This window comes from Taeniopygia guttata, chromosome 1, assembly GCF_048771995.1.
Source record: "Taeniopygia guttata chromosome 1, bTaeGut7.mat, whole genome shotgun sequence".
In the NCBI taxonomy this organism is placed as follows: domain Eukaryota; kingdom Metazoa; phylum Chordata; class Aves; order Passeriformes; family Estrildidae; genus Taeniopygia; species Taeniopygia guttata.
Genome location: NC_133024.1, coordinates 89,606,149 through 89,618,813, shown reverse-complemented (window position 1 = coordinate 89,618,813; position 12,665 = coordinate 89,606,149). Strand labels below are relative to the sequence as shown.

At 40.7% G+C, this 12,665-nt stretch overlaps 1 protein-coding gene across 4 annotated transcripts in view; it reads right to left on the bottom strand.

Moving 5' to 3' along the window:
• Nucleotides 1-12,665, bottom strand: part of RASA3 (RAS p21 protein activator 3) — a 129,612-nt gene that overhangs the window by 44,853 nt on the left and 72,094 nt on the right. For all 4 annotated transcript variants that reach the window (XM_072933245.1, XM_072933249.1, XM_030279399.4 and 1 more), the window contains exon 5: nt 11,978-12,054. In XM_072933245.1, coding sequence (XP_072789346.1) covers nt 11,978-12,054 — 77 coding nt within the window. The remainder of the gene's footprint in view (nt 1-11,977; nt 12,055-12,665) is intronic.

Sequence of the window (12,665 nt, the reverse complement as noted above, 5' to 3'; positions counted from 1 at the left end):
CAGTTATGTTGCCAGCTTAAGTTCCAAAGTAATGCTGATACACTGAATTTGTTTTGATAAGAGACCTGGGCTACAGTTATACAAATTGTGTCGCAATGAACATAAAAATGCTCTCCAACTGGAATTCACAAAATAATATTAATAACTTGATTCTGTCATGATTTACATATCTAAAAAGACGTCAATGTATCTCATTGCAATTATGGACAATGCAGTAATCAAACACAGGAGGCAAAAAATAAAACACACATAGCATTTGACATGAAAATCAAGGCATTATATCCTAAAAAACTACCCTTTATTTTAAAAAAAGAAACCCAACTCGAACCAGAGTTTGAGTTCTATTTAAACCACATACACCAAGTCTGTGAAAGGTGGGAAACAGAACAGTCTTCTTCAGCAAATCAAATTGCAACATACAGATCAGGCTTGTTAACTTTCATCTATCTAATTTTTTTTACACTGATGCAGATAAAGCTATTCATAGAACAGCTTGGGTTGGAGGGATCTAAAAGATCATAAAGTTCCAACTCCCCTGAAACAGGCAAGGACACCCTTCACCAAAGCAAGCTGCTCAAAGCCCCATCAAAGCAGCACAATCATCATAAGAATCAAAATGTACATTTTGTAATACATTTCCCTATGAAATTAACTGAGAAACCCTCACCAATGTCCCTGACTTGGCAAAAGAAGAGATCAAACAGGATTCATAAAAGATTTATTTCAAAAACAGCTGTCACAGGATGGTGACTTGCCTAATTTGAAAAATTCCTCTAGTCCTACAAGGAGATGTGCCTGTATTCTGTGCCTGAAGGATCAAACTGTGAATGTAGTAACAGAAATTCCATGAAGGATGTTTTGTGGCCATTCTGTAGCAACACCAAAGCAAATAAGTCCTGCAGACAAAGTCTTCCATTATCAGTGAAACCTCCTCAATAAAGCATCATCCTCTGCAATGCTACAACTGTAAAGCATCAGGCTCTTAAGACTCTCCACAATTTTTAAGACATTAGGAAAACACCTATGGAGTAAAACCCTGAAGGTGCCTGCAGAGGAAGCCACAGACTTCTAATGGAAGATAAAAATCCCCTTGAGGGAAAAACACCAGTTGTGATTATCTGCATAACAAAAGCACATCCGAATGGCAAACCCTGTAGCTCCCACCAGGAACAAAGCATTACACAAATTGTAAACAATTTCCCCTGGCACATTGTCCCATCTGACTTTCTACTCTGAAAGGTCAGGCATGTCATAGGTGTAGCTAAAACCTATGATATCCCATTCAAAGAAGAATATGCTTCACCAAGTGGTGGTTATACCATTGCTTGTACAGTACAAAGCCTCTAGAGATGAAAAGCAATATAAAGTGCTCTTGATTGAAGTTTTTAGTGCCTTGTCACTTAATCTTATGGAAAAACAAAATGCAAATTAGGGCAAAGTCAGATAGGTATAACCAGCTGTAATTAGTAGCCCACATCAGCTTTTTAATTCCAGTTATTGCAAAAAGAGTTGATACTGGTGTTATGTTAATCCTCATAGTTTGGGACGAAAGGGGATCCTCAGGATCACATAGTCTGGCCTCTTGAGACAGTGATGAAAGCTCACCCCGACTAAATTTGTGCAACAAGGTCATGATGCTTACTTCATCTTGAGAGCACATTTCTGAAGAGCAATCAAGGCTTAACTCAAAGGAATCACAACTATAAAAATACCCTTAAAATGTTCCACATGAAATTGTTTGCTGATTGATGATCATGACAGAAAACAAACTCCCCATCCCCAATGGTTTTACTACTTGTTTCCCACTAGCCTTGAGCTTCCAAACATTGGTTATCACTTACAGTAGGAATAGGAATAAGTAACCATATGTTCAGAAGGACTTTCTTCTAAATAATGTGCATACTGACATTTCACAGAATCAGCTAGGTTGAAAAAGACCTCCAAGATCATCAAGTCCAACTTATCACCTAACACCACCTTGTCAATTAGACCACGGTACTCAGTGCCACACGCAGTCTTTTCTTAACACCTCCAGGCATGGTGACTCTACCACTTCCTGGGAAACCTTTTCCAATGCCCAATCACTCTTTCTGTAAAGAATTTCTTCCTAATGTCCAGCTTAATTCTCCCCTGGCACAGCTTAAAACTATGTCCTCTTCTCCCATCACTTGTTGCCGGGAAGGAAAAGCTGACCCGGCTGCAGCCTCCTCTTTCAGGCGGTTGTAGAGTGAGAAGGTCCCCCCTGAGCCTCTTCCTCTCCAGGCTGGACAGCCCCAGCCCCCTCAGCTGCCCCTCACAGGACATGCTCTCCAGGGCTCCATCAGCTTCACTGCCCTCCTCTGGACACACTTCAGTACCCCAAGGTCTTTCCTAAGCTGAGGAGCCCAGAACTGGACACAGCACTCAAGGTGTGGCCTATATTTTGGATCCAGCCTGTCCAGGTCCCTCTGCAGAGCCCTCCTACCCTCCAGCAGACCAACACCTCTCCCCATCTTGGTATCATCTAAGTTTTTCTTGCATAAATCCAGCAGTCACTCACTGTAAGACATATCTACCCAGCTCTTCTATTTTTCCTGTAGCTCTTCCAGGAACACTTCTGAGTTTAACAGCAAGATTTTTAGCCCAGACTCCTAAAGAGAAAAGCTCAAGAGAAAATGCTTTTTGTCTATATTTGTCAATCAACCTCCTGCTGACGATTTTTTTTTTAATCAGTTGGCGTTTGCCACAAAATTTGAATAAGCAGTAGAGATTTCAAAAGATACTCCAGTTCTACCAATTTTATAAAACTCAATGGCTATGCAGATAATAAAGCATCCCTGGATGTCTCTAGGGAGGAAAGGGCTGCACACAGCAGTTCTCAGCAGCTTTGATGGAAAAGCACATAAATAGAGTCTGCTGTCATACTGTGCCACCTTTTACAAACATGATGTTTGGGCTGGTGGGGCATAAAACTGGACAGTTCAGCAGAGACTGCCAAACAACTAAAAGGGTAAAACCATACACAGCAAGTACATCTGCAGCTGTATACAGCCTAGCTGAATTGTTGCCTCTGAAGCTTCTATGGAATTATTACAAAACCATCAGCTTGGAAGCAAGTCAACAGTAAAATAAGTTAAAATTAATTGCAGACATTACTGTTTCCAAAAGCACAGCCTCCCTGACAATTTCTCTGCTCACTGCAATTTCTTTCAGAGTATTTCCCTTTTCTCTTAGTATTTATGAGAACAAAACTATTAGATAAACTAGCAACCTACCTTGTAAGGCAGAAAGGAATGGGACAGTGAAAATGACAGGTCTCAAAGTACTAAAAAATTTACAATGTATATTGAAAGATTTTTAATCTGACTTACAAGTGCTTTTTATGTTACAAATATAAAATTGGCAAAATAGATTAATTTTCCCACAATCAACTCTCACTGAAATTTCCAAAAAATTACATCCAAGTCAAAGATTTACACCAAGACAGACAAGTAGGAGGACATACAGTTAATACCAGATGATTTTAGCACTGTGGATTCTGGAAAGTACTCACTTATAGCATATAACCAGCTGCATTCTCAGTACAATAATGTACCCAGAAGCACCAACCATGAATCCAGATGGAGCAGGGCAAGAGACACTTTCATTATTGTCACATCCACTGTATGACTTTTTGCAATAACTTCCTCTCAACAAGTCTTTATATGAACAATAAAGTTAATGACAAGTGTTTCCTAGGTATTGTGTACCATGTCTCTACTTTCCTTATATCCGAAAAAAGAAAAACCAAAAACAAAAGAAGCCCAACAAAAAAAGAAATCATCCAACCTAAACACTTGGGGCCCTGCAACTTCCTCTTTACCCTCCAGCATCCCCTATTTCTATCCTACCTTGATGTCTGTCCCTAGCTCCATTCTGCTACCTAAATACCATGTTGGCAAGTGTTGCTCTTGGAGCAACAGATAAAAAATTTGCAGATACAACTGTAATTTGTGCTCATCACATTGCTCCTTTAGAAACTTTTCCAGTGGTTTTGGATGGTGCCTGCCACAGAAGCTGTAGAAATCCCAAGAGACATTCAGAATGTAACAGGGTGCAAGTTCACCCTTGTATTATGCTAAATACCCTGTACTCTGAAGAACCTTTTGCTATAGGTCATGTTGCAAGACAGCTAGCTGGTTTTTCCTAGGGTCCTAACTCAAATGTAATTGAACTCTTCCAGCTGATCATCATTAAAGGCCATCAGTGAAGTAAAAACTGCTGACATTTGGGACACAGACAGCCTACTGAAGGTGCTAACAATTCACAGTTCTCAAACTCCAAACACCTTTTACAAATATGGGTACTACAGGAATGCTCTGTAATGCCCCTGAAGTACCTTAACACTGTGACCTCGAGCACATTTAGAAATCAAATCATTTACCGTAACGATTTATGCTTGAATAGTTTGCCTCTACTTATAATCCCAGTCTGTCCATACTCTGTGTAAAACAGGAAGTACTGTCATGTTATTTACACAGCAGCATTTACTGCTAAAACAGAATGGCTTAAGACCTACATTTGAGTCTTTAATTCCAAACCAAGTTTTATACCTATTCCAGAGTCATGTGATGACTAGCCAATCACAAAATGGTGAGCACTTTAAAACATGTTCTGGTGGAGAAGAGTCTAATTGAAGTTGTTGTTGATTGGAATTACAGATAAAATGACACTTGTATGTGATTTGCATAAAGAATTTAATGAATAGAGGAGAAGCGCAGAAGAAACACTGAATACAAAAACAAAGAAGCGTGAAAAACTTCATTTAGGGGGAATCGCAGCAGCAGCAAACAGTATTTCTATATATCAGAGATTTAATGGAGAACAATTTAAACTTGATTTAGGCTATAAAATATTCAACAGTGGCTATGGTGGGAATAGAGAAGCACAGCAGTCAGTGTAAACTCAGTGTTATGAGAGCTGGGAGAAAAAAAAAAAGAATTGATGCACTATGTTAAAGCCTTATAAAGATACATATCTCTTCCTTCTTCCCCTCTGTACTCCCAAAACCCACAGCATTGCAGCACTCCATGATAAAAGTACCAGATACTATATGATCTAACCTCTGAGCATTTTCCCCCCATCAGTTTGTTATGAAACCCACACAAGATTAAAAGCATGATCAAGATGCAATTCTGCAGGAAAAGCTGCAGCGTGATGCAGGGCTTGCTCTTCAGAGAAAGAAGATTGTAACACGTTTAATGGATGCATGAGTTTATTCAAAATGAAGCCATGAAACTGCATGATGCTTTCCTTAGTATTCCTTCCCAGGAGCAAACAGAAGCTGAAATTTTTCAAAATACTGGGAGTTCACCTGATTGGTGCATACATTAAACTGGCCTTCTTGTAGTTAGCAATACCTTTTTATCCCCCTAATTGATGTAGGTCATATTTTAGGCAGGAAAATAAGCTTCATTTGACCCCGATGTGAGTTCAAAGCTGGCTGTGTGTCTCTGCAGTGGAACGGAAACTTCTCTAAAGCAACACAAATGTATATTCTCTAAACTGGAAGCAACAAACCCAAGAGGGCTGGGTGGCTCATGGACCCATTCTGGACAGAGACATAACACCAAGAGCTGTAACATGACAGGAAAAGCAGCCACTGCCAGCTCTGGTCTCCTCTGACCTCCAACAGGAGCTGCAGCCCTGCACCACATCAACATAACCATCAAGAGCTTGAGACTGAGCACTACTGCCTCACAAAGCAACAAAACATTGCCTCCATGAAGAAACAACCCCAGGTTCCTGCTGACACTTTGGAGGAACACCAGATCCTATGTGGAAAAGGAAAATACTACCTGCAATCACAGGAGGAAACAGCAGACCTACACCAGACAAGATCATGTTTTCCTCTTATGCTTTAGATTAGGATCCAGACTGCAGATCCAAAAGCCCAAATTCAAGATCTCAGCCCTTCCAACCAGGCTTGATACATGTAACTTTGCCCTTCGTGAGCTGCGACCAACAAAACAAAGAGGCTGAGCCTCTGCAATTTTAAAAATGAAGCATAATTTACCTTAACCTTAGAAACATCATATTGCATAAGAGACTTTTAAACAGTTACATAAAGCCAATCTGCTTTAGGGCAGTGATTGTCAACCAGTGAGCAGCAATGCTCATGGACAAGGAAGTTCAGCTCTATAATGTGAGCCATCAGAGAGGAAGGTCAGATGCTGCTCTGTGCTCTATTCCCATGACAGGGAAGGCAAGGGAACCACCACCAAGTCCCAGGACGCCCACGCCTAGACAGAGACCTTAACCACAGCTGACAAACGAAACCTCCGTCCTTACCTCCCTCTTCAGAAAGCTTTTAAAGCCCACAGATCAGTCACTGTTCTTTTAACAATCCCTGAAGCATTTATCTTAGGGATGTCATACCTACTTATTGTCTCCTCTCCTGCTTGCTCTTGTAAACTGCCCATTCAACTTTGTTCCACATGGTTGGAACACATCTTGTAGAGCCCTCAAGAGAGTTGCACAGCATTTAATTCGTAAATTAATGCAGAGTAGCCACATCTTCTTTACCAGAGCTACAAAAGCTTCACTTCCCAAATAAAATTTCAGCATTGTTATGAATTCTTTACTGGAGAACTGTGTTACTACATGTGAAAGAGAGCAGTGGCCTCTGAAGCACATATGTTGTTATTTAGTTATATAGATTTACTGGGTGGGAGAATAAAATAAGCAGAGGGGAGGAGGGGTGAGCTCTCCAAAGCAGATGTTGCCAAGCTTTTTTAAGACTAAGAGACAAGCCATAAGACAACACTTGAAGGAGCAGCTGGGGACACTGAATAAATACAGACATTTAAATGTGACTAATTACATACACATGCTGGAATTCTCAAAGGATGATCAGGGAGCCAGGCTCCCAGCTCACTCTGACTTTCAACAGGAGTTCAGTGGCCTGTTCCTTCAGGCATGCTGCAAGATGTCATCTTGCTAAATACAGAACACTGCCTCTAAATGTTGCCTCTTGTAGCTTAGCCACAGCAAAACCTACAGATTGCTACAAAGCTATCTACAGGAGCCCTCCTCCTTGTTAAATAAATACAAATGCATGTATCTGCTGTTCCTTGCATGGGTGGCTCTGACAGAGGAGACAAGGTTGTCTGGACAGCCCAGAGGCTTTAAAGCCTCTGGGGAACCACCTTTCTGTGCTAAACACAAATATGTTGCCCAAAACCTGCTCTAGAAATGGTGGAGAAAGGTTTACAAAACGTCTAGGGATCCTTTCTGAGTACTTTGGCTGTAAAGCAAGAAAAGTTTCTGTATATGGGAAGTAATGGCTCATAAAAAAAATTTAGGGACAAGTACATACTATTGATTTTCAGATGTATTAATGTAATATAGCTAGACACACACTGTTCATGACTTAGTTCAAACACTTCCACCCAGCACAGCTGCAGAAAGAGAATCTTTCTCTGGTCATTTTCCTTCTCCTACATTACAGAAAAGGTGCAGTCTCTAGGATACACAGGATTAAAGCCTGTTTCAGCTTAAAAAAGTATGAGGGGGAAAAAAAATAAAATACAACATTGCTTCAGCAGCTGCCAGAAGCTGTGTGTCAGCACAAAGGGGTGAGTACAGACACACACAGCCGGAAGCATGGGAAAGTCTTGACCACTTCTTTCCATGGCCTATCTTAAAAATGTTCATAAAATTACAGATAGATTTCTGGTAGGTGACAAACAGGAGACAGCCTTCACAGTCAGTAGAAGATGAGGCCAGATGCTGATAGTCACAACAACCAGTGGCTGACTGCGCAGAGGGCCAGGAAGGCTGTGGCTGTAAAAAGTGCGGAGGAACACAGCGCAAGGTCTTTTGTGAGTGAAAGACAAAAAGGGGAGAAGCCAGACCTACTGAGTAAGACTCTTTTCCCCAGCACTCAATGTGACCCACTACACTGCACAACAGTATTTAGTACAAATGCAGCTACGGGGAGGTACCAAACCACAAAGTCCATGCAAGATGGTTTTAATCTGACACGCTTGGGCAAGGCTCTGTGGTCAGCAGGCTGTATATCTGCTCTCCCTGGATGGTGTGAACATACACATCAAGAGCCTGCATCCCAAGTCCTGTAACTGGGGTACAGGAGACTTATGGAGGCCAGCCACAAGGGCCACCAGGTTTTGCACACAGGATATGCCCACAAGTAGCAAACCTTTCCCAGAAGGAGCATCCCAAGTGAGAGCTGCGGTTCTTGCAGAGTATGACAGAAGTTTCTAGGGGACACAAGCACTGTGAACGTGGTGCCTACATCTGTACTGTCCATGTAACTTTTAAATCCACTAATGCTTCTCCTTTTAATCTCTTTTGCAGGGATTCAGTCCAGGAGATTGTGCTGTAGCAGCTGGCTGAGACTATGGCCTCTGATGAAGCACAACAGCTTAGTGGTTTAAGACTAAATGAAAGTACTGAATGCTTCCTAAGGAGAAGCTATTAGGTAACAGTTTTGAACTGAATCTTTTACTTCCTCAGCAGGGGTAAGGAAGCACACTTGTCTTTTGCATTTTTTAATAATCTACTACTTAATGTTCAAGAGCTCAGCAGTTAAATATTTTAATTTGCCCTTCCATTCAAATTAATTTTTCCATTCATTCATCCAGCTGACTGTTCACAGCATGCTCCACAGGACTGCAGGCTGGCTCAGCCCCAGCTGCTTTCCAGGCTTTCTGGAATGCAGAGGTGGCAGCAATATGAACAGACTCAGAGGGCACACTGATAAAGACCTATGGGTAAACTCATATGGAGAGGTAAAAATGGTTCCTAATTGGGCCAAGTCTTCATTAGCCTACACACATGGTCTTTGAAAACAAGCACTACTCTGGGGCTTAAAAAGCAAGTGTTTCTAAGGTATTTTTAAACAGCTGTCCACTGGATGCAGCTTTTGTTCTCCCTGCAAACCTGAACTATTCAACCAGTTATGTGTATGAGGGATTTTGCAGGGTAATGTTCATCTCTGCAGCTAAATGTTTCATTTAAAACAACTATATATTTTTTTAAACAAAATCAATGACATTCACAAGACAAGCATTAGATTCACCAGAACAAGTCAATTTTTAAGATTAAGTGATTCTCGATTCTTGCTCATACTTTTACAGCCTTGTCTTATTTGCTCACTGTAACATCCACAAGATATTTACAACAAAATCAGTTATTTTCACAACACTCAATTGGAACCTGCACTTCCCTAGAACACCTAGTCTCTGCTTTGCACTCATGACCTACCTCTAACAAAGGTTCTGCCTCTCCTGCCTTTGCTGCTCTCCTTGCTGGCAAATTCCAGCTACAAAGGCATTTAGCTGAGCATTGCTTAATTACCACAGTCTTTTCTTACAGGCTGAAGCACTAGAATCAACATGTCTATGAACAAACCTGCAAGAGATTTCAGATCATGTGGAAAAATATTAAGAGCTGCAGTTTGCTGTAGACCTTCCTAAAGCAAGCAGTGTGGCATGAAGAAAATGCTGGACTACATTCTGAAGTGCTTTTTTTTCCCCCCCACATGTAAACATTCCCCTTCATCATTCCCTTCTTTCTCACAGCTAAGACAGATGGCCATGAAATCCTGCCTCAACAGAACTCCATACTCTAGAAACATTCTTCTTTCCCAATTTTCTTATTTGAACTGCTAAGCTCTACTGTCACCACTCAAATAACAAATAAATATGGAAGCTAGATAAAGCCAGAGTGTCCAGGACAGATACCAAAAAGAAGGTGGCAATGGGAAAAGACAGTTTCAGCAGACAAAAGCTTACTTGAGCTCTGATTCTCAAATTTTGTTTCTAAGACACCTGGGCTCATTATGATTCAGTGGATAAAACCTCGTGATTTTTCTACACATTGCAGCTAATATACCTGAACAATACCTAGCAAATCATGGTTACAGAATGCTTCACAAGCTAATTTTTTTTTATCTGCTTTGTAGAAAGTTAATCAAATAGTCTTCAAATCAAGAATATATAAGCAAAAAATTGAATAAATATTTAAAAGCTGTCTGGCCAAATGAATAGAAAGCTAGAAATCACACTGTTAAAGTAGTCATTGCCTTACTGCTAATCATGAAGCAAGAAGCTGCATGTATTACATATTAAGAAGGACATTTTCAGACACATATTTCTAGCATTTCTAGGAAGTTCACTGCAAAATCCATTGGTATTATAATTTTACAGAGTCTCATTTAACCGAAGACAAAACTTTTAAAAGACAGCTGGCTGTGGTATGACACACTCTGTCAAAATAAAACAAACAGAGGCAAACACTTCTGAAGGTCCTTCAGTACACTTCCTAACTGTTCAAAACAGATGAGACCAGAAGGGCATTTCAGTTAATCTATGTTTGCAGAGTCACAGACATCACAGGATTTCAACCCACAATGAGGGTTCAAAGGATAAGGATGGAATGCTCTGTGGCTGTACCACTTCTAAGGAGTGCAGCACAGACTTTCAGAAAGGCCAAAGCCAAAAAAAACCCTCAATGTGGTAACCAGGACAACTGTACCCCTTTTCCCTGTCTAAATGCACTATCCTCCAGGCTAGCTTCAAGGAAAGTCCAAGCTCAGTGATAAATCCACTGTCCTGTATGTCACACACACATTCCTCTCTCACAAAGAAATTGCCTTTTCCCACTTCTATTTCACCCTGTCCTGCAAAGCCTTAGGACCAATATCACTGCAATCAACACTTAAACAAAAGATGCCAGTCTAGGACTTGGTAGATACAGGTTTGAGCTCTGGTTTCTCAGAATGTGTCTGACCATCATCACCTGGTCATATTCAAATTGTGCAAAGGAGAATGACATAATGAGAGTCCTCAGGTATCAGCTAGAGGAAGGCTGGGCCCTCCAGGGGGTGCACAGCTATACTGACATGGTAATTTTTGTTCTCAAAGAAGTTCAGCTGTGTTCCAGCAGCATTGTGCCCTGGTTAACAAATTCACTGGAGCTCAGAGACTCCACAGCAACTTGCAGCAGACCATCCCCTGGTAGTTGCTCTGCCTCATGAGAGCAGACTGCAGAGAGGAAGAGGTCCTGCTGCAGAGCTCTGGTACCTGCAAGGCCAGAGGGTACGTGCACAGGCAGGCAGGACCACTTGCCTCAGCACATCCTCATATCAAGAGTGGGCCTACAGTGATGGAGGTCACCACATGGGTCTCCTTCATTTGTTAACAGGTCCTGGATGTAAAGACTACCAGAACAAAGCCTTAGCAAAGACAGCAACAAAATTATATTAAATACTGGTCGGAAAATTGGGCTGGTCAGAACTTTCCTAGCAGAGCATTTAGCATATTGACACGACTGCCAAACAGCTAGAAGTGTATGGTGCCAGCAGTCTGATTTTGACAGCTCTTCTGCCAGAGAACACAATGCATTCCTCACAGAAGTCAAACAGCTCTACCACTGCTTCTGAGGTAACGTGAAAGGCTTTGGTGTGGCCAGAGAGCAATGGTCTTCCAGACTCCTCCTCAGAGGACAAAGAAATCTTTACTGCCATTTGAGTCCTGCGGCATCTCTGTTCCAACTTGAGTGAGACTGGATGCCGATTCTGAGGCTCCCTTAGTAAGTGATAGCAAACTTTTGTTTTAAGTCAGCTCTGCAACACTCCCACCACATAAGTTGTGCTACAAATTTACTTAGCGGGTAAGGTCCTTAATGCAAATTAGAAGGACGTTAATATTACCCGTTGATGTCTGTTTAGTATTTATACCATGACTAAACTGGATAAGGGATTTATTAACATTTAAGGCAATTAGGAAGAAAATTACATAGATTATGTAGAGAGAAGGAAAAGGAAAAATAAAAAAATCTCACACCCTAAAAATTCATAAGGATATTTCTGATTAAGAACATTCAATGTCCAAATAAATGTGTTGATTCCTCCAACTATTTTTGAATGAAGCACTGCACACTGTTTGCAATCAGTCTATTTCTCATAATTTCACAGCTAAGTTTCAAGTCCTACCGTGTTGCGAGCTTGTGGCAGACAACACCAGTGTCTGTTATGACTTCACTCAGTCTCAGCTCCAGATGGACCTTCCCCTGAAACACACCAAAACCACCACAGGAAGAGTTAGTTTTATGCATAGGCAGTCACACCATTCCAACTTCAACCAAAGCAAGCCAGTTTGCGCAAGTAATTCCAGGAGAAGGCTAAAGATTAAATAAGAGCTGTATAGCTAAAATCTTTCTATGGCCAGAGAATCCAGACTAGTAGTCATTCAACTAAATTTGGGTGCATAATTCCCACCATTATCTCTATAAGTTGAACTAATTGAAGGATTTGGAGTGTCCATGGTCTGACACAGAAATGTTGTATTGAAGTTGTAATTAGCATTTTAAATATTAAGCACGTATCTGCAACACTATCATTAAAAATGATATCACAGAAGTGTTACAAATTAACATGTTTTAATTAGCATACATGTTTTAAACATTACAAAAATAAAATCTATTAAGCAATATAAATTGTAATACAAGTACCAATAAAAGTATCTCAAACAACTATTAAAAAACCACATAAATATTGTTCAGTCATGTTGCTAGCATTCACAGCATGTACTGTTGCAGAGTCTTCAACTCCCTACCATCACATCAGTTATCATGACTTGGGACAAAATATTATCCTTCAATATGCTAAGAAAATAAAGACA